The sequence below is a fragment of the Chroicocephalus ridibundus genome, chromosome 1 (assembly GCF_963924245.1).
Source record: "Chroicocephalus ridibundus chromosome 1, bChrRid1.1, whole genome shotgun sequence".
Classification (NCBI taxonomy): Eukaryota; Metazoa; Chordata; class Aves; order Charadriiformes; family Laridae; genus Chroicocephalus; species Chroicocephalus ridibundus.
Genome location: NC_086284.1, coordinates 109,956,880 through 109,981,427, shown reverse-complemented (window position 1 = coordinate 109,981,427; position 24,548 = coordinate 109,956,880). Strand labels below are relative to the sequence as shown.

The window sequence follows — 24,548 nt, the reverse complement described above, 5'->3', positions numbered from 1 at the left end:
ATAACAGCACAGCAGTAATGCAGTTTCACTACAAAAGAAAATTGACTTACCTCTGGTTACTCCAGCACAAATCAAATCAACCACTCTATTGTGTTTTACAAAACTGCATTTTTAGAAGCCTGGAATGAAATATCACATACTGAAAAAGATAATTTTGGCACAGAATGAAGGAAGTTCTCAGAAGTGACTTATTTTTTGAAACTAAACTTGAAATAGGTCTGGAAGAAAATTTCCATGAATTCCCATTTCCTTCTTATACCCAAATAAACTACTTTATGCAATATAATAAATGACATTTTCCAATTTCTTACACTTGAATAACATGAGAAAACTGTACTTCGGTTAAAATAATAGTAAAAAATCTCTGGTTTTAGTTGAACACAATTTAATTTAATTTCTTCAGCTTCAACACATCACAATGTTCCAGTTCATCATGCTAAAGAATCTCATTTTTTAACCAGCATATCTTGAAAACAAAGCCTTTAAGACTGGATTTTGACATACCAGGAATATCAGAAACCCTATTCTTTTCAGATTTGCAAAATAAATTTATAAGTTAAGAGCAAATTTCCGCAAAAAGAATACATGGTAAGATCCTTAAAATTGTGGAATCTCACTAATAGTATTTTCCTAGAGCATAAATGGTCATCCACTGCAAACATTCTCTCTTAGTCTTTAGACGGTTTTGGTCTTAGACATCTGTAGAATTTAAGTAGGTCCCATTAAAGTGAACAAAATCATGGGGCTAACGTAAGCTTTGGATAACTACTAATTTCAAAATTCTTGAAAATGTCATTAAATTCTATGGAAACTGTTCACCTAGCACTATCCACATAGTTCTTTGCTTCAGTAAATTCTTACTAGAAAAGGTCAAAACTTTTTATGCAAGAGGGAAAAATATTAATTTCTAAAACTGATCTTGCAGCCTCTAACCATTATTGCTTGATTTAGTTTTCATAAAAGTGTTAGTTCTGTAATCAGATTAAGTAAATGCTTGTATGATATTATACTGTATGATACCAGAGTAAGTGACAGACCAAAATTGGTTTGGATGTACTGAAGCATTTCAAAGTGCTTTACAAAACACCTTCAGTGCTAGCAATACAGTGTAAAGCAACAGAGCTGCCATTTTCTAGCCTGTTGGTAACTGAAGCAAAACAAACATACTTTAGTCAAGCATTGGAGGTGATACAGTGCCAATGAATGAATTGCCATAGATGAGCAGAGATGGAACTGTACATTCTACACCCAGAACAAAACCCCAACCAATAATCTAGGAATATGTTTTGCACAAGTCCAATATGCAAGAAAACATTGCTTGCATATGACATGATCAAATCTACTTTTATTCTTGAGCTCAGAAAACTAAACATCATTGCCACCTACTGGATATAGAGAAATTAACATTTTCTAGTAAAACATTTTGACATTTTTTTTTTTTTTTTTTGAAACAGCAAATTACCCTAAGTTGCAATGTGATTGCTATACTCAACCAAAAAATGGCAGGAAATACATCAGGCCCATTTTAAAATGTCGTATGTATTTTATCATTTAATTAGGCCAGGGAGGTTTTCAAAGATTCAAACAGCTTTGGCTTTTGGTCCATTGGAAGTCATGCAGGAGTTTAGGAACAGGTTTGTTTTTTTGGTTTTTTGGGTTTTTTTTTCAAAAAGCCCCAAGAAATAATAGGAAGTAAAAATGAGCAGTTAGTATGAGTGTCAATATACACATCAACATACACAACACATATTCCAGTTTCGTAAAATGTAGAATCTTAGAAGTCCCTTCTCTTTGAGGAAGTCTTCTCAGTCAAATCAAAGGTAAACCTGCATATCATGCATTTATAGAAATGGGATACGAGAACTGAATGATGTGAGAAGAGGATGTACGCAAACAGCATAATTCTAACATCTCAGACTGTTTCATATAACCTCCCTGCTCCTCCCCATATATAGCTACCTACCTGCAGTTGTTGAAGACTTGTTTGTGGTGAGTTGTCCTGAACCTGGGCAAACACAACCCAAGGTTAGAACTCTACTTCTTGCTCTCTGGGAGCGCCTCTGCAGCTGCTCAGTCAGAACTAAGCATCAACTAGTTTGCTCTTATGAGATCTGCATTATTTGCTGTATCCCCAAACCCCAGCTTAGGTAATGATATGGTAACGCCAGCTTGAGTGGCTTGATCCTGAAGGTCAAATGTCATAATAAACATGAGAAAATTAATGTGGAACCCAAGTGAGTTTTAAATGTCATTCTTTTAGATCTAGTCATATGCTTTTCAATAAACTGCAAAAGACATCTGGTGGTTTTTTAATTCCACTAAAATAACAACAATGCTTTCTTAAAAGTTCTGACCTGAAGTTGGTATCAAGGAGCTTGTAATTAGACTCACGGGATCTGTTGAAACACAAGTTGTGACAATTTTAATATCAGTACTGAAATGTGTATGTGCGTTTTCTTATAAATAACATTGCTCAACAAATCGGTTATCACAGTGCGAGGAGAGGAGCCTCAAACCTGTCTAGTATTTGTATATTTACATACAGGCATATGTACATACCTGTGTATATACATATTCATCCTTGAACAAATGACTGGGTACAGAAGTGGATTTGTATTAATGATAGTAGACTGCAAAACACTCTGGAAAAATGGAATGCTTATTCACGACTGCTCCAATACAACTTCCTACTTAGTGGTGCTTTTAATATTCATCTTCACACTGAGGATGCCTCTGGCATTTCCAGCTCCTAAATAGTCTTTTTTTTTTCCCCCTCTTTCAATTTGCATTAGCATGCCTGCTTACTAATTTAACTTACTACATGAAGACTCAAATATGTGAGTAGGATGATGATGTCCTCAGGTGAAAAGATCCCCTTGTCACTACAGTTAATTGATCCCCTCCCTTAATTAATGAGATGAAGGGTTAGAAGAAATAAAGCGAGAGATGTAGTAAGGCCTTCTCTATAGTTTCCCATCTGCCAGTTTTGCTGACAGAAGCTGCTGATCATTAGCCATCTCAGACTTACTTTTATTAGCTATTCCTGCTCTCCCAGACCTACTAGTGCACAAACTTGCATGAGGACTTCCTAACAATTTTCTATCAAAACATGCTGATTTAGCACACACCCTTAAACTAAGTTAAGCCATTTTTCAATAAGCGGGTTACAGAGCGCTCTACGTCAGTAAATTTAAGGACACAGTTCCACTGGCAGAGAGAGAGCGCAGCAGAAGGTGCAGGGAGGGTGCCGCTGGATGCACTGTTCTCGCACAACTGCATTCAGAGAAGGAAGCATCATTCATAGCTTCACAGCAGTCTCCAAAGTCTTATATACATATGTATCTACCTGTATATCTCTCTATATATCTTCTAAAGGATTGTTATTTTGGAAGGAACGAAATATTCAAAAACCTAAGTCATGGATGCATGCATGAGCAGGCAGTTCTTATAAAACAGTTATTCGGAAGCTCTATCTTGGAAATTGTTGAAAATACTGTGTTTGTTTCAGGCACCCACAAAAGTGTATGCACAAGCTGACAGCAAAAACCATGCAAGTAAATGCACAGGACAGTGACAGAGGCATCAGTGGTATAAGCACGAATTACAAATGTTCAGTTACTGGTCAATCTCACAGAAGTAACACCTGAGGTGGACAAAGCTGTGTTTAGGCGCAACAGAGCCAAACCCCAGCATTGAGCAGGAATAAACATACCACTTATGGTAAAATTTGGGTATAACATGGACTTTGGACTGAAACAGAAAGAGCAAGGAAACTGTGGTAGCAAGCATACAAAAATGACTCCAAGCAGACCTAAGAGCAAGGGGGAAGGAATCCACACCAGGAAGATGATGACTTTTCCAGCCCGGGATGCTGAAAACTTCCAACTCCTTTCCTATTTCTCTGACACCTCCCTCCTGCCTCCCAATTCCTTCTTGAGGATGATTAGCATTAAAATAGCAAGCCAGAGGAAGGGACAGATAGCAGAAAATTTGTATGTTAGCAGTTTTAATTGTATCATTGGGAATAAACTGTAGGACTATACATGTTAGCAGGCCTGCAAATGGACAAATAATAATTCTTTCACCATTATGGCTGTAATTAGACTATCAATAAATACATGGCTTCTTTGTGCATAGGTGCATTTCTTTAGCTTGCATAAATTGCACAAAGCTTCTAGTCTGGTAACCTGCCCTGGAGAATTTGCACGTGCTAATTTGTATGTAGTATGTGATAACACCACCTGCATCTACTGCTACAAAGCATCTACTGTATTGTCTGTCTGATTGACTTTTGGCTAGTTTGTACTCAGTGAAAATGTGAGACCAAGGAGTTGTGTCTGCTCATACCCTATCATCGTAAGACTTCCAGTGATAGTGGAATGAAAGTCTACCAACATTGCTCAGTATATCAGTAACCACAGCATGAGAGTATGACCCCAGCCTCATCTACCTGTTTAAATCTGTGAAAACTTCAGCTTGTGACTCAGCTGGTTGACAGAGACTCAGCTTTTGTTTTGATGACCTACTGAAGCTCTTAGAGCTTTCGTAGAGACTTGAGATGACTGGTTTTGCAACTGGTCAGAAAAGATGAAGGGCGGCTAACTACCACTGAATGGACTGTAGCAGTCAAACCCTAACTACAGCCAAGGCAGCTTTACTAAGTTATATCAGCTGAATAGCAAGTCTTATGTTTCTTCGTGTTGTGTTGATAACAAAAAACAGTTTCTGATTTATGAAAGATACTGACCTGACGAAGTTAAAGGCATCATTGTAGTAAGATTTTCAGTGGCCGCTGGAAGAAAGCAAGTTCATTACAAACTCCTTTTATAGCACAGTATCTACTTTTATACAACACAGACAAAGAAAGGCTAAACAAAAAATAAAATCAGCTCTGACTATTTCTCTTTGACTTACTAGCAGTGTCTTGCTTCCCTCCATTTGACCATCTCACCCTGTTCCCAGCCTTTTCTGAAACTCTATAATCTTCCTAAAGAGGAAAGGTCTGTATTAATCCCTTTAAGTCCTCAGTCCTTATTGATTGTCTTGCAGCATATAAAATATCTTCATCTGGGAAATCTCTGTCTTGACACTTTCTATTCTGTGGAGCTTTTCAGAGCACCTGTGTCTTACAGAATGGTATTTAGATTGGATATATAAGTTAAAATTAACCTGGGATAATTTGCAATAAAGTAAATTACTTTTAATCACTGAAAACTGTTATTTCAAGCAAGTCACACCCATGTCATAGTTCCCTCCCTCTCTGAAATAATAATAGTACTTCTCTTGCAGAACATACTGAGAAACAGGATGCAAAAGTACCATATATGATTATGATTGTTGATTAGTTACAGTTGTTATGTTATTGAAGCACTCCTGATGGAACAGATAGATGATATCTCATGAGAAAAGAAGCATTTTAATGATGCACAGCAAGAAAAGTTGGACTTTTTCAAAGTTCATCTATAGATATACAACCTTTTTAAAAGGTCTTCATCATTTTCTTCGGTGGCATTTTTGAAGTATAATGAGCAATCACTTTCCACAGTGATGTGCAGTTATTTAGAACAACTTTTTATATGTAGCGCAAGTAGTAAAGAGAAATAAAGATGTCAAGACTCTGAACTTAGCCTTTGAATATCTGAAGTACTTAGCAAAAAACGCACTTTTTAGAATAGAGTAAGAGACCTTGCGCACCAGATGTCCCACTCCTCCTAAAGCAATCAGTTGCTACTTAATAGTATCTCCAGCAGGTCTTCAAATGTCAGCTAATCAACTTCACTTCAAAGGACTTAAATTACTTTTTATCCTCATCCTCTGTGGAAGCCTGTTTTGAAGATTATTGAGGTAGAAACAAGGATTCCCATTGATTTTGCTGGGCTTCCACTTAGGCTTTGATAAATTTTCTAGTACTTACATAAAATCAGTATGTTTTTTATATTTGCAGAATTTAAAACTACCTAGTCTTTAAAGCCACATTTGTTTTTTTTCCATTTACACTTTACCTAAGGCAGTTCCTTGGACGTACTGCTCCAGAAGCCACGCTCTGTATTCAGTTTGTTATTGTTACTGACATCTTTTCAATAAATGAGTCCTCACTCACTGTGAGGCTAAGCCCTTTTCCTTATTCTTTAGCAAAACAAAATGATAATTGCATTTACTAATGAAATGGCAGAGTTGGGGCTTAATTGCATTAATTTGAGGGATATCAAAATTACAAATGTTATGCTACATAAAAGAGATGAAATTGAGTGGTTTTACTGGGAAATTACTACTTTGTCCTTTATTCCCTCCTTACTGAACATACACAACACCAACTCACACTTTCTAGTTGACAAGACTGTAAATGGTTCTTTTAGACTGCCCATGAGAGCACCTTTGCTGATTGGGAATCAAAGTTTTCATCCATGTCAACTGTAGTTCTCAAGGATTTGTATAGAGAAAAAATGTTTACTAGCATTACCTGTGACTTGTACGCTGTTCACATCAATTTTCAAAGTCTCGGTAAGATTAGTTTTATTTGTGCTGATACCCAAAACCAGCTCATTTTTTACTTTCTCAGCTGCTACCTTCTGAGTAAAATAAAGGTCGAAGACCACAACAACACTAGCAATACAAAACAGAAAAGGTGATTAGTTATGCAAGCTAATGAAGGAAATATGATATATGACTTATCACCTAGACAATATTTCATTCCAACACAGGTTACATTTGCAAAGTCAGAGTATCTTTAAGTGTTGGCTGGCCAAGATGACACATAAAGAAACACGCCTTAATTATTAGGTAGGTTTGAACCTTGGAGAAACAGTTTTTCTTTCTTTATCTACTCTTATTTTCACTGTGGAAAAACCAAAACAACATTCATATCAATTGCTGCAGTGGAGCTGAATTTGAATAAACTAAAGGAGAAATAGGTTTATTGATTATTGAACAAGTCTTCTAGTTTAAGCTCTAAAATATTGATGGTGAGCCTTGAAGTGTTATGAAAATTATACAATATATTCATATTATGAAAATATAATACAAAGTGATCACTTCTAAAAAGCAAACATCATACGTGGATTCTGCATCTGTGAGGATCTGCTGTGTGACTGCCTGGATTCTCATAGGGAAACAGAAACGACTAAAAGCACAGATATTCTGAAATCAGCAGTTAAACTACATTTAACTTCTATAGTCTTGAATTTTATTCCATGATGTTACCTCTTTGCTCTCTCCCATCCCATCCAGATGCTATTACTGAGTTATGAATTTGTAGCTAGATTAAAGTGGTGTCAAAGTATGATGCTTGCTAAAGTTTTTCTCCATTTATTTAAGTGCAAACTTTTTTATTCTTAAGCATTTATACTATCCAATTGCAGCTGACTCAGCAGTGCTTTTTGATAAGAGGCGATTAATCCTGCCATTTTGCTGAGCATAGTTTGCAGTTTGCAATATATGGAAAAACTCTCCTCTTTAATTTCTTACTTGTTTCTGATAACCTCTAGGCCATGCTGAGCAAACAAAAGCTTTTATTGCTATCCTTGTGACTCAGCAGAGTTTCAAGGGTGAAATAACAAGGAGATTGCCCAAAGGGGTAAACATTTTTTAAATGAAGAGAGTCAACTAGAAAATAATTTTGAGAAAAAGTAATATTTCAAGTATTATTTCAAAGCAGAAATGAAGACAGTTCCTTTCTGATGTATTAAAAGCCAGATCCAAAATTCACTGACATCAGATTTTCTGTGATTTCTGTGGCCTTTGTGTCAAGATATAGGAGTGTGTGTGTATATATATCTATGTGGATGTTTACAGTGCAGATGTCTAGATTACCATTATAGTTGATGGAAAGAAATAAATTGTTCTTTGGCATGACTGATCTCCTCCTAAAAAAGGCATCTAAATAGACCAGATAAAAAAACCTAAAAACCCATAACTTACAAAGAGTCTTCAGCAACTAGCTCAGAGATGTCTCCATCTTTGATGTCCAAAGTTTGATTAGAATAGTCCCATTCCATATGCAGAAATCAAATTGTGCTGACTGGATTTATCTTCACAAGGACAAAAACCTGGAAATGACCTACTCCTACCTCTGTATACTCCATTTCCTTGATGTTATAAAATCTTTCATAAAGTGATCATACTCCACCTTTATAATGAATTAGGTTTATGCCCTCACTATTCCAGTCAAAATATTACTCTAATTCAAATCTGCTTCTCATTTTCAACATACATGTATTCACAGTTGGCTAATATCCATTTTTCTTCTGCAAGTATGGTCATTCAACTGCACAGTCTCCTCTGAATATTTATCCACTTTATATATTTACAGAAAACATTCATATCACAAGAACAGCTTGTATCACAGAATCACAAAATTGCATCATCAGTTGTCATGTAATGTGTGCTTTTCTTCAATTTTGTGGTCTCACCTATAAGACAACTAACTTTATAATTCATTTCTCAAGGTCTTCCAGTTCTTCTAGAGTTCTAATCTTTTGTCCTCTGTTTTGTTCTCACCTATCATAGTGTGTCATCAGATCTTTCCTTATTGAAAACTTGTTACTAATGATAATAAGTGAGATCAGTACCCCGATATAAGCAGCTTTCCACAAGCAAGCTCACCAGAAACTCATATCTTTTCCTTTCTTGCTAGTTTCCTTCCTACTTCACTGTCCTTACCTTTCCCGTTTTTCTTCCTAAATTGCCAGTCCCAAGGACTATTACCTTTTTTTTTTCTTCTACATCTTAAAGGATGTTTTTGGAGGAAAGATATGTCTTGAAGCTTCATATGCTCTTTAGAGGGCCTTACCCAATCTCTAAAGATGTATTTTCTCATCTCTTCACCCTCCACGGAAGAAATTTCTAAATTAATAGCATCATTGTCTCTTGCTCATATTTTAAGTAAATTTTGTAATATGCAATTACCCAGTCTCTGATTTCTTGAACCTTTCATGACCATCTTCAGATTTCCTGTAGAAAAACAACAATAAATCAAAACACAACACAAAAGCATGATTCCCGTTCAGCTTACAATGTTTTGAAAGGGTGGACACATGTTCTGAAAATGTTTAATAACAGGAGACAGCATTACATGTGTTTTGCTGAATCAGGACCTTATAAAGACTAGTGCAGATGGAACTAACACTATGGACCTCACTGCATATCTTGGACTTTTTTGCTAGCTGAACTTCAGTAGGACAACCAACATAATGGGATATTGAAAAATGAGGTCAAACAAACTTTAATAAATGAAGAAGGTCTTACTGTGCCTATTTTATGGACCCTTTACTGTCCCTTTTTATGGACCCTGCACTGTGTGCAGCTTTTCTTGGTGTCAAATGACAGTGTCACTTGCTAACACCCTAAGGAATATGAGTTCAGTGGACCCATGCCCATAGGGACATATGAGTGAATTTCCATTCATCTCAGCTTACGCCAGCAGATCTCTAACCTGAACTTTCTTCTAGATGGCAAGGGCCGGCAACCCTGCAAACATAGTACAACTAATAAACCTTGGCAAAACATAAAAAAGGTTTTAGCAATTCTTTACAATATAGAAGTTTTGTGAGTTGGTCTTAGTACTCAGCCTTACTGGTTTTGCCAAGACAAGGACATACAGAATCCTGAGAAGGAAGTTTGTCCAAGGAAACACAGTGGTGCCAAACTTCACACAGCAGCACTTGGAACATGTAAGAAGTGAAAGGAATAATATAAGATGTTCCCAAGGATGTCTTGAAAAGTGTAGTATTGGTAAGCACTCCTGAAAGAAACAGCTAAGTGAGGACTTTTGATGTTTATTTGCAAAGTTTAATTAAGCTGTACCTACTTGAACTGGGAAATTTCACATCTCTCAAATTCAGTTTGCAGATCACTTGCTTGAAAAACTTTTTGTATCTAGATGGAAAAGAGAAATCTTGAACCAATACAGTAATTAAAAATACACTCAGTTGTATACCGCATTCATGATTTTAATACTAAATTTTTCCTTCACCATTCTAGACTACAGAAGCAAACTTTTTCTTTGATGCTTCGCTGATTTTCACAAATAAAGAATATATTGAGTTCTACCCAGGCTTAGTACCTGAAATATCTCATTTTGGAGAGAGGAAAAAGCCATTAACAGAAGGTCATGTCAGGGAATTAATGTACTCTTGAATTAACCAGAGATCAACAGGTTCTTACCAATTGTTCAACGTCAAAAGCAAGGACTTTGAAATCATCTGATGATCTGTTTTGCAAAGCAGGAGTGAATGATGTCCCAGAAAGTATTTTAAATGTTCCCATGTAGCCATGAGTACTCCTATCTGCTTCAGCTAGATAATTAAAAATAAAATACAATGTTTTGAATTATATAAAAATAAATGAAAAACATTACATTAGATTTTATTCCACAGAGATCATCAATAAAATAACTTTTAAATTTCTGTTTTGCTTTGTAATCAGATATATTTTGCCTAGTGCTGATTTCAAAAATTGATAGACATTTTTCAATGTTTACAATATTTACAACTGTAAACATATTTTTATGAATACTATTTATCCTTGATTCTCATTACTTTCCATTCCATGTTGAATGCTGAACTGTGAAGCACTGTGAATGGATAAAGGGGACAATGGTATGTCCAGTTATGTCTAACACAAGGGACAAAGATACATGATACATGGGAAGAGTGAGTGAATTATGAGTTTTTTGTGTGTTCTTGATTAAAAAATATTACAAATTACTACTTCACACTTTCTGTACTAAATGCTGTACACTTTTTCTATAAATGTACACTGTTTTTGATGACAGCATGGGGAACAATAGTGTCAAACCAGTTAAATTATTTTGACCTTTCTTATCAATACATACACGAAACGCTGGGAAGATTTATGAGGAAACTAGAAAAGTGGTCCTTACCGAAAATTTAATCTTGATTTTTAATAGGTTACAGCATATGAGGTATGCATAAAGCAATTCATTATACATTAAAAATATTTCCTCATTATGTAAAATACTGGAAATTTTCAGATAAGACCTGAATTAATGTACTTGATAGAAAATACCTTTTGCTTGCCACTTACAGTACCAGTGGCACTTTTAGGTTGTGTTTGAAGGCATTAACATCCAAAAGAAGTTTTAACACAAAAGCAGATTACTAATAAATACTACAATATACAGCTTGTGATAGAAGGCACAGTCTAGTGACACCAATTTCTTACTATCAACTAGTAACAGCCAACCACTTTGAGCTTCTTTGAAGGCCATTTGTCCTTACAACAATTGCAAATCTATTTAAACAAACGTATCTAAATTATAAAGGCCTTTTTTCATTATGTATGTTAAATATAATTTTAAAGTGTTTTGTAATTATTATTTGTACATGATTAAATTCTTGTCTATTCATCTTCTAAAACCTAAGTCATTAATTTGATGCCTGTCTCTAACTGGATGCAATAATACACCATTATTACCTTTAAACTCATTTTATTTCACTGGAATGTGACAGTATTCTGGTAAGAGGGGAAGAAAGGCAGTAAGGAGAACAAGTATTTAAAATCTGCATTGAAAAACAATAGCAACTAAAGGAATAAACATTAATATTCTGATAAAACAGTTTTTTCAAAATAATGGCTTTTAGCTAGTTTAGGATTCATATGGTTCAGTATGAAATAGTATGGACTTTTAGCTAACGAAGTCATCAAAAACTTCAATGGATCAGAATTATTTTTTCAGCTATGAAAATCACTATAGTAAAAAAGTACTTTTCTTGAGCCTTTTGCCTGTTTCCTTTACCCCATTTCAAAATGTCTTTTTCCTACTAGCTGTGAGGTCTCCATAGACCTAGATACATTTCCTTACAATCAAAAACCTAGATCACAGAAGGGCTGATGTTGGGACAGAACTCTGGACATCATTTGGTCCAGTCCCTTTGCCTAAGCAGGGCCATCTACAGACAGTTGCCCAGGACCATGTCCAGCCAACTTTTGAGTATCTCCAAGGAAGGAGACTCCACAATCTCATCAGTCCTTCACTGGACTCTCTCAGCAGCTCCATATGTCTCACGTACTTGGGAGCCCAGAACTGGACACAGTACTCAGGTGCAGCTTTACCAAGTCACAGTTAACATATATCCACAATATCTTTAAAACAAAATTTTAGTTCCATTTGAAAAATCATCCTACGTTGATTTTTTAATTTAGTCTGAGTTATCAGTAGCTTGATTCTATCCCATTCTGAGCATTGGCCGAATATTAAGAATTACTTAACTTTACATAGGGCTCAGCGCTGACTGTCTAATGCAGGATCTCTCTCACAGCAATAAATTACTTTAAAATATTTTTTTAAATAAATTAAAAGATTCTAAGAGATGTAGAACACCTAAAGCTCCCCACAGACTTCAGTGGATTACCAATATCCTTCTGAGTCAAACCTCATACATGGAGAAAAGAGAAAAAATTCACAATTTGCCATATTACCTTCTCTAGCTGATGAACACAATTGAATAACCAAAGCTTTATAGTTTGGATTGTATTTCAAGGACCTCTCCCAAAGCCTAAACCATAAAAATTCTTTTCTATGGCTTCAGGATATGCTTCAAGTGCTTGCATTTTTTGCCTGTTTTGTTCTCATCAATTTCCAGGTGAGGAGAGGAAGAAAACCAAAAAAACCACAACATGCCCCCACCCCCCACCCTCCCAGCATTAAAAGCATAGCATGAAATATGAAATATAATTACAGCAACAACAATACTGGCTTCAAAGTCTGAATGTCTACTGAAGAACTCCTGAAAAGGCTAAAGGTTGGCTACTTACCTCGTTCTAACTCCTGGATTGTTAACCATGAAAGTACAATCAGTCCAACACAAACACACACAAAAACTGCAAGCAGAGAAGCAAACAAAAATTCATAGTAACTAAAAGGAACATATTTCTTATCAGGTGATTTCCTCGGCTTCATTTCTCTCTTGAAAGCTGGTATGAATTAAGGATTGACAAAGACTCAAATAACCTGAAAAGGAGGGTAATAATCCACATGAACGGATATTTATAAGAGACGCCTGTAAATTAATTACACCATAAAACTTCATTGACATTGGTTTTTACAACATTCCTGAACAGTCATACTCATGCACAAGATATGCAAATAGGAAGAAATGTCTTCAGAAATGAAGCACCTGAGATTAAGTCTCAGATAAAAAATAAGCAAAACCACAGAAATGTAAGGTTGGACACTGAATTTGCACTATTCCTTGTAAGTTGATATTTTTAAGTGAAAACTAATATAAAATATTGCTGTTGGATTTAACACTTACATGGGATTTTTTTGGTAATTCTTCACAAGTGCAATTATGAAGACAACAGTGAAAGCCATACCTTTCATTATTCTGCTTAAAAAGTTTCTTTAAAAGTAATTTTACATATATAGGAAATGTTGGCAAATTAGTTTTTTAATACTATGTCATAGTTCAGTAACACGTTCAGTGCTGAATGATAATTCAGCAGTACAAATGTAATCTGCATAAGGTGTGGGTCTTTGAGCATGTATCTGGAGAACTAACCAGAGAAGACATGTATGTTTGGTTTATATTGTTGTTTTTTTTTTTTTTTCTTTTTCTTTTATATTCTTTTATAGTTTCTTGCCAGGCATAAATGTGCCATGGGGTGCAAACTTGATAAAGTTAAAGCATTGTGGATGGCCAGTGCGGCAACCTTAATAAAGAAACGGTAAATTAAACAAACAATGCACCATCCCTTCCAAAACAAATTTAATCTGTCAAAACTTTTGAGTAAATCAGCTCCAGAAGAATAAAGTCTTTCTGTGAGCTACTGTTTTTGACTCCGGATCAGAAGTCCTAAATCCAGACTTATGGTATGATATTCCTCAGTTCTCCTTACAGAACTGGAGAATCTGAGCAAACCAGCCATATTCCTGCCTGTAAGAGGAAAGGGAAACTTGTCTGAGTTAATCTTTGGAAGAGAGAGGCTCCAGCTACTAGTAAATTGACAGAAATGGAGATAATAAAAATTGGGAAGAAATTTGAAAGGCCTGAAATAAGACTCTTGGATGACATAAAAGTTCTCTGCCCAGTGTTTGAGAACAGGGGTCCTTGAAAGCGTCTCCGACACAACTGGTGAGATTTAAAGCATTATAAATAAAAATCAGATTCTTTGTCTGACAGTAGCATCCTCAATTTAGTGTATTATTAATACACTGAAAGTAATGCAGTAATATTGCCCATTACTAACAATAAATAATGATTTACTTAAAAACAAAGTTAACGAGATTCTTCATGATTGTGCATTTTATCTTAAGGGTGTATTCAGCCTTCAGCTGAACTGTGTCACACTAGTAAAATTCAGGGCAGCTTAACCATATTCCCCTGACAGAGCAAGAGTAAACGCGGCCTGTATCCTGCAAACGGACGAGATCTTCCAGTCGTTATGCTAGATGAATTAGAGTAAGAACTGCTTTTGTATATATTGTATATGACACACACACGCATTTATATGAATATACATGTCTGCGCATGTGCGTGTATATACATGCTTATGTGTGTATAAGAGGAGAGTAACTTTGTACTGCTCAACTATGGCACTGTAGTATCTCTTAACTATTTGTGATTATTTACCAGTAATTTCATTACCCCTCATTACAAAGGATTTAAGTTTATATATTTTTCTGAACGCTCACACTATCACAGAAGTTCAGAGTACCTCTAAATACCTCACTTTCCTCAGTTATACACGTTAAGTTATTCCACATTTAGCAGAATCGCATAACTGCACTTTAGCGGCACCTCGTCCGGGTGCCCGGGCCGGGCTGTGAGGGGGAGCTGCCGGGCGGCCCCTGTGGTGAGCGGCCGGGGCTGCCCCGAGCCGGACACAGCCGGTTCCAGCCGGCTCCAACCCACCCCCCGCAGGGCACGGCTGAGCCCCGCAGCCACCGTGGCGGCGCCTCGGGGAAAGCCTCTCTCAGAAAGGGCAAAACGCTGCCCGGCAGCCAGGGCTGAGGGGAAAAGGGTGAGACACGGCCCTGCCAGCCCCGGGGGGAGAGGGGCAGGAGCGGAGGAGGGGCTCCAGGCCCCTGAGCAGGGATCCCCGGCAGCCCATGGAGAGACCATGATGGTGCAGGTATCCACACTGCAGCCATGGAGGGCCTCAGGCTGGAGCAGATGGTTATTTCGTGAAGGAACTGCAGCCTGTGGAGAGCCCATGCTGGAGCAGGTTTATCCTGAAGGACGGCAGCCCGTGAGAAGGATTCATGCTGGAGTGGGGGAAAAGTGTGAGGAGGAAGGAGCAGCAGAGAGGAGCTGTTAAGGACAGTCCACAACCTCTGGCTCCCCATTCCCCTCCATCACGTGGGGATTGCAAAAAACTAAATTACTTCTCCCCAAGCTGGGCCTATTTTGCTTGTGATAGTAATCGGTGAGTGATCGTCCTGGTTTTGATGTTGACCCATGAGCTTTCCTTTCCTATTTCTCTGCCTGTCCTGGTGAGGAGGGGGAGTGAGAAAGCAGCTGGGTGGGCTTCTGGCAGCCAACCAAGGTTAACTCAGCGTAATCGTCCATGCTGAATGAAATAATACTAGTTTATTCCTGCCTTATTCCTAATCAGACTTTTTCTGTCACAAATCTGAGGAGTTCTGTGCAGATGGACTTTGGACGCCTCTGTCATTTTTTTGCATAATTTGACTCTTTGTATCATTGATACTGTGTATCACTGGCAAAAGATAAACACTATGACCCAAAGATGTCACTGGATTTTAAATTCTGAATTTATGCCCTGATGGCGAAGTGATTAACTGGAGGAGAAGTAAAAGTTGTGGACGTTTACCTTTCAGTTCTTTTACTACACCTTGCATGTGACAGTCAAGTTGTATCCACGCTCATGCACATTGATTACAGTCTGGCCGAGGACATAACTTAGCGTGTGTAGTCTCCAATTGGAGTTGTGACTCCTACAAATGAACTCATTAGCTCAACAATTCTAGCTGGCAACAAGGTAGCAATAAATAATAGGCAAGCCCTCGACACTGAGCCCATAGGGAGCTCTTTTATTAATATTTTTGTAACATGTTCTGGCCTGTACTACTATAAACTGGTTAAAAAAGAATATAAGAACCCATGATTTCACATACTTATTTGGAAATCTTCAAATAGAGGGGACAGACTTCAACACTGTGCCGATGCTAGCTTACCATGAATTATAGAATTAGAGCAGTTTATGCTGGAAGGAACCTATGAAAGTCATCTGCTCCAGCCATGGCTAACTGAAATTAGATCAGGCTGTTCATAGCCACATCCAGGCGAGATCTGAATACCTCCAGGGTGGAAGAGCCCACAACCACTCAGGGAAAAAAACACCTGTGCTAGGATTGACTACCTGCATGGTGGTTTTTTTTTTTTCCTTATATCTTATTGGAATTTCAGTTGCTGCCATTTGTGTTTACTGCCTCTTGGGCCTTCACTGTGCAATTCTGAGAAGAGTCTGGCTCCATCTTCTCTGCAGTCATCCCTTAGGTAGCCAAAGGCAGCAATTAGACACCCCTACCAGCTTGTCAGCCCCCAGCCAGTACTGGTACACAGGTGTATTCCATCCCAGATTCAGGACTTAGCACTTGTTGAACTTGGTTGAACTTTATGAAGTTTCTGACAGGCCATTTCTATTCTTAATGACAAGTATGTCCTCTAACTGCAAACTTCCCTCTAGCCAGTAATTTCACTTTCTTCTACTCTTTTATTCCTCATTTAGTAACTTGTCTTGTTCATTCTCCTTCTGCAGTCTTAGCCATATATTTTTTCTTTTATTTATTATTCTAAAGTTTATTTTTCACTTCCATTTCCTCTATAGACTGATAGAACTCTTGAAAATTGGATTTGGTTGGTTTGGTACATGACTTAAACTGATGAAACGGTGTGATCCATTCAGGAAAAGAGTGAGGATTAGCCAACGTTATAGAGAATTTCCATCTACTGCAAGTTGTGAGTATTCACAGGTCATGAACAGTCTGCAGCACAGAAATTATTCACTGGAGAAAATAATATAAAATTAAAAATAATAAACCACATTATTCAATTCTATTGGCAAAAAAATTGCAAATAGGAAACTAGTGAAATCAGTTGAATGTTATTTTCTAAACTCTAGTTTTATGATACTGGTTGTGAACTGTATGATAAAACAATTATACCATGATTTAAAAATAGTTTAAATGATACAAAGCTCTATTAAATTTGTTCAAAACCAGAGAAATATGGCAACTTATTTAAGTATTGATAATTGATAATTTTTTAGAGTTATTACTGTAGTCATACTAGTGAAATTTGAGATTAGATAATTTTTAAAGAAATAGGTCATTGCTGTGGTAGAAGCCTAACAGACTCACAATTTATTTTGTTTATATTGCATCCACATCTGCAGCTCCATAGGTTTTATAGCCTTATTGGGCTGCTTTTATTTTCTCATTCGGTCAGTCTCTAGCACAGGGTGAAAAGATTGCTGACACAGAAAGGGGGGGATGTTGTATTCCGATAATTCCTGTAATACCCAGTCTATCACAAACATACCTAAAGACTGACATTCCATTAATAGCTATCTATCTGTAGGAAAATGTTTTGGTTACCCACACAGATTTGCCCTCCTCCATCAAAATGAAAAGAAAATCAGCTTTCTTATGGCAGCTGTTTTCAGATCTCTGATTTGTCCCTTTTGCTATGCAGAGTTCTACAGACGGAGGCAGAAAACCAAATCAATGAAAAACAAATCAAGTGCATACAGGATTAAAGATATAAGTAATGAGTAATTTTCTTTTCTTTAAATTGGACTAGAGATGATGGAAAAACTGTGCTGTAGAACACAAAAATGTTCAATAAATGTAGAAAGACCTGTATTTTAGTCAAGTGAAAGGTCCGAAGGAACAATGTCTCCATTTTCCCCTTGAAGTCATACGGTTTGAGCTAGTTAAAAAAACAAACAAACAAAAAACCAAACAAAACTTTCCAAAACCAAACCAAAAAACCAACCTGGTTTCAGAGTCATGCTACAAGTATAACTGCTCAGAGGCCTAGGTAATGTAGGTCTCCGTTAGGCTAAGGTATGGTGAAGGTGGGAAGATAGAAGAGGGAACTGGACCCCGATACCTGCCTTCAGTCCCTTAGCATTTCCCAAATTGGAGCTCTAAGTATATATTGAAATAACAATTGCTGAGAACTCTGAGTTGATGTCTGGTAGGTCTCATCACATTGGAAGATTTCCTGGTAGTGGGAAGATCTGCTCATGGAGTCATTTGAGAAGGGTGTTTACTCTACCCAAGAACTTCCACATACAAACCTGACAAGATAAGAGTTTCCTAGGGGTGATCACTAAACAGATGGGATGTATAGTGTGCAAAATAATACAGTAATGGGTAACTGAATGCAATTAAGTAACTAATACATTTACTTTATATGGAAGATCATACTGAAACTCTGACAAAGGGTTCTGAGGAGTTTTAGATTCCTATCACATGAGCTAATATCTATGCTGTTTTGTGCATTCACAATTTAATTAAATTCTGACTTCCAATAAGCCTATAACAAAAGGGGAAAAAAAAATAAGCATAAAACCCCCACAGATTTTATACAACCCTTGAAGAGGATTCGGAAATATGGATTAAAATTAAATGTTCAATGAAATGATCCAAATGGATTGCTGGGAACTAATCTGTCTCCACGTTAATCAATCCATATTAGGAAAGTAATTAGAAATGCACTGCTGTTATTAGCAGTAGTAATTATTCAGACTAGCTTGGTGAAAAAAAAACTTGCACAGAAAGCAAAAGTGGAATATATTACCTCTCCCACAATTTGGAGAAAGATATTTTTTTTCTTAACAATAGTCAACAACAACAGCAAAGACCCACAAAAAATCCCAGCACCAACAAAATCATTACTTCCCTTGTTTAAGCACATCCAGAAAGATTCCACAGGACAGCACTGAATTTCCTTTCCAGATCAATCAATTACCTTGTCTGACTTTCGGTAGCTGCAGCTCAGCATTTACTTACTTTTCCAGGACTTCCCAACACTGAGTCAGAGAATCCTATTTTAAGTCAGAATCAAAGAGGTGTGCTTCTTAATAGATTATAATAAAAAGTGGGGCAGGTTAAGAGTATCCAGAAAGGAAATCTGTGATGAATCCAATTTACTTCAGAAAAAGTGATCACAGAGCTAGAAGCTAGCACTGAGAATAAAGGAAGACTTTCACCTAACTTTAGAGAACTAATGGTGAGGGGAAGAATTTTCTTCTGGTGGCAGTCAGCCCTTCTTCATTAACTAAATGAACATCATAAATAAGTATTTTAACATAACTGTCTAATTTTTAGGTAGTTAAAATTAGGTGAGCTGAATATAACATGATGCCTTCCATTTAGAAATTAAGTTACTTAGTCATATTGAATTAGTTAGCTGGGTTTGCACCCCTAGGTGCACATTCTTCCTTTTATGCACGCGTATTATTAGGAGAGAAAAGGTCTGGATCATGGGAACAAAGTGAAAATAATAGCAATCAATAAATATAACACTAGTTAGTGGAGGCTGAGAACAGAAGAAAACAGAAAATAGCATGAACCATCTGAGTAACGAAAAGAGCATGCCAATGCAAAGTTCCCTGTGACAAGTAAATAGGACAAGGTGGAAACAGATATGGCATACATGTGAAAGAATCAGAGTCTTAACTGATAACACTGAATGACAAAATAAGCGGGTAAAAGACAAAGGTCAAGGAGAAGTAGCAGGATTATTGCTGCTCTGATTGAATTAATGTAAAAGCCAGTGTGGAGCAGTAGCTGAAAACAGCAGTAAATATACCACAATGTAATAGGTTCTATGAATAAAGCAATTACAGCAATGTTACATATAGATTTGTGCTGTATAAGCTGATATGGAAGCGTTGAAAAGAAAAATAGCAAGGGAATGGTTCTCTTCTGTCTTCTTTAGCTTTTATTGAGAATGATAGAATAAATGCAAACTACCTTTTCTACACTAGACACACAGGTTTTTGTCAGTATATATTTGTTTCCAAAGAAGCTTTGGAATAAAATCTTTGCATCTGTTTGCATGTTAAGGGACCACAAAACACAGAAAAGAAAAAGGTCTTAAGCAAAGACTTAACTATGGGTTGGTTAGTCTAACCTCTTTCACAGAATCACAGAATGGTTGGAGTTGGGAGGGACCTTAAGGATCATCTAGTTCCAACCCCCCTGCCATGGGCAGGGACACCTCCCACTAGACCAGGCTGATCAAAGCCCCATCCAGCCTGGCCTTGAACACTTCCAGGGATGGGGCATCCACAGCTTCTCTGGGCAACCTGTTCCAGTGTCTCACCACCCTCACAGTAAAGAATTTCTTCCTGATATCCAATCTAAATCTACCCTCTTTCAGTTTGAGGCCGTTACCCCTCATCCTATCATTACACTCCCTCATAAAGAGTCCCTCCCCATCCTTCCTTAGGTAGTGGAAGGCCGCTATAAGGTCTCCTTGGAGCCTTCTCTTCTCCAGGCTGAACAACCCCAACTCCTTCAGCCTGTCCTTATAGCATAGGTCCTCCAGCCCTCTGATCATCATCGTGGCCCTCCGCTGGACCCGTTCCAACAGGTCCACATCCTTCTTGTGTTAAGGACTCCAGAGCTGGACGCAGGGCTCCAGCTGGGCTCTCACAAGAGCAGAGTAGAAGGGCAGAATCACCTCCCTGGACCTCCTGGCCATGCTTCTCCTGATGCAGCCCAGGATACGATTAGCTTTCTGGGCTGCTAGTGCACACTGACGGCTCATGTTGAGCCTCCTGTCCACCAGCACCCCCAAGTCCTTCTCCTCAGGGCTGCTCTCAAGCCATTCTCCGCCCAACCTGTACTTGTGCCTGGGATTGCCATGACCCAGGTGCAGGACCTTGCACTTGGCCTGGTTGAACTTCATGAGGTTCGCGCAGGCCCACCTCTCCAGCCTGTCAAGGTCCCTCTGGATGGCACCCCTTCCCTCCAGTGTGTCCACCGTGCCACACAGCTTGGTGTCGTCTGCAGACTTGCTGAGGGTGCACTGTATGCCACTGTCTGTGTCGCTGACAAAGATGTTAAACAGCACTGGTCCCAGTACTGACCCCTGAGGAACACCACTCTTGACCGGTTTCCATGTGGACATTGAGCCGTTGACTGCAACCCTTTGAGTGCGGTCATCTAGCCAGTTCCTTATCCACCGAGTGGTCCATCCATCAAATCCATGCTTTGCCAATTTAGAGACCAGGATGTTGTGCAGGACAGTGTCAAATGCTTTGCATAAGTCCAGGTAGACAATGTCAGTTGCTCTCCCCTTATCTACCAATGCTGTGGCAACATTGTAGAAGGCCACCAAATTTGTCAGGCACGATTTGCATTTGGTGAAGCCATGTTGGCTGTCACCAATCACCTCTTTATTTTCCATGTGCCTTAGCAGAGTTTCCAGGAGGATCTGCTCCATGATCTTGCCAGGCAGAGGTGAGACTGACTGGTCTGTAGTTCCCTGGGTCATCATTTTTTCCCTTTTTGAAAATGGGGGTTATGTTTCCCCTTTTCCAATCAGTGGGAACTTCACCAGACTGACACGACTTTTCAAATATAATGGAAAGCGGTTTGGCAACTTCATCTGCCAGCTCCCTTAAGACCCGTGGATGGATTTCATCTGGTCCCATGGACTTTCCATCCTATGTAAACCATTTAATAGTATTTATAACCTCGGCAATGTATGGGGAAAAATAATGTTTTCAAATATTCAACAACTGTCATTAAAATGCATCCTCATCTATCTCTGTAGTCTCCAGCAATCTTTCCCAATATTGTCCATGCTAGTTAGCAAACTGTTATTCTTGATACATATTCAAAAATGTGTGTCTCAAAAAAATACGAAAAATGAGTAACTTCATGTTCAATACTAAGTAAAGCATTAAGATCTCTATTTCATGAGTGTTATTTCAATTATTGAGCACTTTGTTGACTGCAGATCTTGGAAGATCCCCTTACAATCCCCTGTTCTGCAGATCAGCTAGCTGAAGGTACTTACAAGGTCATTAACTATTAAAAATGGGAATAGCACTTGTTTATCTGAAATTAAGTGCTTTAAAAGTCCCAGGCTCCATGTCATCTTGCTAAATCTTTGGCTCCTTTAGGCAAATTCTTATTTAGAACTGATCTCTTTTCTTACAACCCTGGAAAAACTTACCCATAAATATCTCCAGAGCAGGAAGAATAAGAAATGCCTAAGAAGCAATAATTATGTCTATTTATAACCTATACAATCAATACTACAAACACCAAGGTAGTTTGTCCATAAGCCTTTGGAACAATTTGGGAAATCTGTATGTGAAATCCAGTTTGGTTTTATGAAATATTTTACTCCTGTGTAGCTATATTATGGATGTGACAGCACTCTTAACTCTCTGAGATTCTGAAAGGCAGACCATAAGAAACAAACCCTCAAATATCTCCATTATTATGCCATTTGTTACCACCTCATAGGGTTTATTTCTGGTTGACCACATCAGCCAGAGCAAAGGAAAATCAGATATACAGGTCAGACAGAGAATACTTAATTTGAAGGAGAAGGTAGGAAGAAGTAAATCTGAAATCCTTGGAGTTCACTCATATAAATAGTGCACAAAATGAGGAGAAAGCTGAGGCTACAGAAGCTGTAAAGAGCACTGATAAGCATTTACCTAGTGCTCAGTGTGTCCAATGTAAGCATTAGCTTTCTCTCTCTAAATATGCATATTACAAAGCATTTTGACAGCATGGCATTTTTCGATGTTAAAAAATACTCTGCACATCCTTCCAAAGACATTCTGCCTCAGTCTTGCTCCTTTCCTTTTGAAATTAGTGGTAAAAGTTTCAGTAGAAGCTGAGCCTGACTTGTACAAGAAAAATTACATCAGTGCAGAATCCTTTGAAAAATCCCCCTTTATACTTTACATAACATTAGGGCAACAATTATGTGTTTGTTTTGGAGGAAAGGATAAGTAAACTATTGTACTGCATCTGTCAAGATGCCTCAAACAAGATAACAAAGATCAAAAGTTATATCACTAAATGATTTGATCACTCTTATTTTCTTGTCCTCTGTACTCGACCCACAAAATAACTACAAAACAAAAGATAATTTATATTCTTTCAAACACATGTGGAAGGGCATCCAGGTTAGACCTCTGTGATAATCCATTTGACATCTTGCACCAAATTAACTTTTCACATTGGAGATTTGACAAGACGATAGAGAAAGAATGTACAATGGGTTTCTTATTTTTATTTTTTTCATGATAATTATTTTAACAGTAGCTGACAGGTAACACACAAGGATGAGGAAAATGCTCTTGGATTTTGAAAATGAGGTCAACTAAGCATGTAATTACTTTCTCAAAGGTTCATATAATTGGACTCATCTGTTTGAACAGGAGTTCAGATTTTGGTCATTGTGTTCATATTGTTCCTCATTACCCATTGTGAGTGCTACAAAAATAATACAATCTCTTTCAAAACAATTTAAACGGTCCCAAGATGCTAAATGGTGAACAGTTTTATTACTTTCTGTTGTTAAAACTATTGGTAACTTCTTTATTTTAATGTCTATCCAATATGGGAAAATATAACATAACACATGAAATACTAACAATGATATTTTTCTATGACAAGCTTTCAGCCTCAATTTTTCTTCATTTAAAAATCAGAATTGCCACTAAAAAAACAATGAAAAGTGGACAACTGAGACACAGGACTACTCTGCGTGGAAGGACTCATATACAAATATAAATCAACTCTGACAGATTTGATATGCTTTGGAGAAAAATAAAAAAGCTAATACAAAAAACATTGTCTCTTTTAAGGCAGTCTGAAACGTGGCAAAAAATAAAAAAATTATTAGAAAATGATAAAATGGCAATGCTGCCAAAAATCAGGCCTTAAAAAATTCCCTACAGATGAGACCAATATTTCAGATTTCATACAATATTCTCTTTCCCTCATGGGAAGGAAGGGACAGGGAATGCAAGTGGGTGCTTCAGTGTAATTCTACAAGAAAGAATTTTAAAACTTGCAAGTATATCAGCATTTTAGCTTGTATTTGTCTATCTCACTTTTGCTATACAAGTATACTAAGAGTTTCAGCATTTTCAGCTAACAGATACGTCAATTATTTCAATAGAAATTTCAAAACCCTGTAATCACTTTACTGACTATAAACCACCTGATTTTTCACAGTTTTGCATAAGCAACCCATTTTGGATCAATATAACTTTAAATATTTGTGTTATTAAGTACTAGCCCTGCAAATGGGTTTGAGATCTCTGTTCTTTTTCATTTACATATAGAAGTGATAAAAGACTACAGAAGTGTAACCAAGCTGGCAATTCTGTTCATAAAAAATAATGTAATTCCCTCTCTCATACCTTTGTCAATTATTTAAACTATAAATGGAAAGCTAAACTATTTTCAGTCACAAAATAATAATCTTTAACTTAAAATTCAGAGATTAGATTGAGTTGTACATATATTCTAAGGCATTGTTGTTAGGGTACAACTATATTGCAAGGTTTTC

The 24,548-nt window shown here is 37.3% G+C and overlaps 1 protein-coding gene across 1 annotated transcript in view; it reads right to left on the bottom strand.

The window, feature by feature from the left end:
* The window catches only part of TMPRSS15 (transmembrane serine protease 15), a 59,204-nt gene extending 46,285 nt beyond the window's left edge, over positions 1-12,919 (bottom strand). The window contains 8 exon segments of the mRNA XM_063341098.1: positions 1,964-2,060; positions 2,392-2,396; positions 4,748-4,792; positions 6,461-6,603; positions 8,905-8,949; positions 9,806-9,873; positions 10,162-10,292; positions 12,775-12,919. Of these exon segments, the coding sequence (XP_063197168.1) occupies positions 1,964-2,060; positions 2,392-2,396; positions 4,748-4,792; positions 6,461-6,603; positions 8,905-8,949; positions 9,806-9,873; positions 10,162-10,292; positions 12,775-12,919 (679 nt within the window).
* Between the last annotated feature and the right edge of the window lie 11,629 nt (positions 12,920-24,548).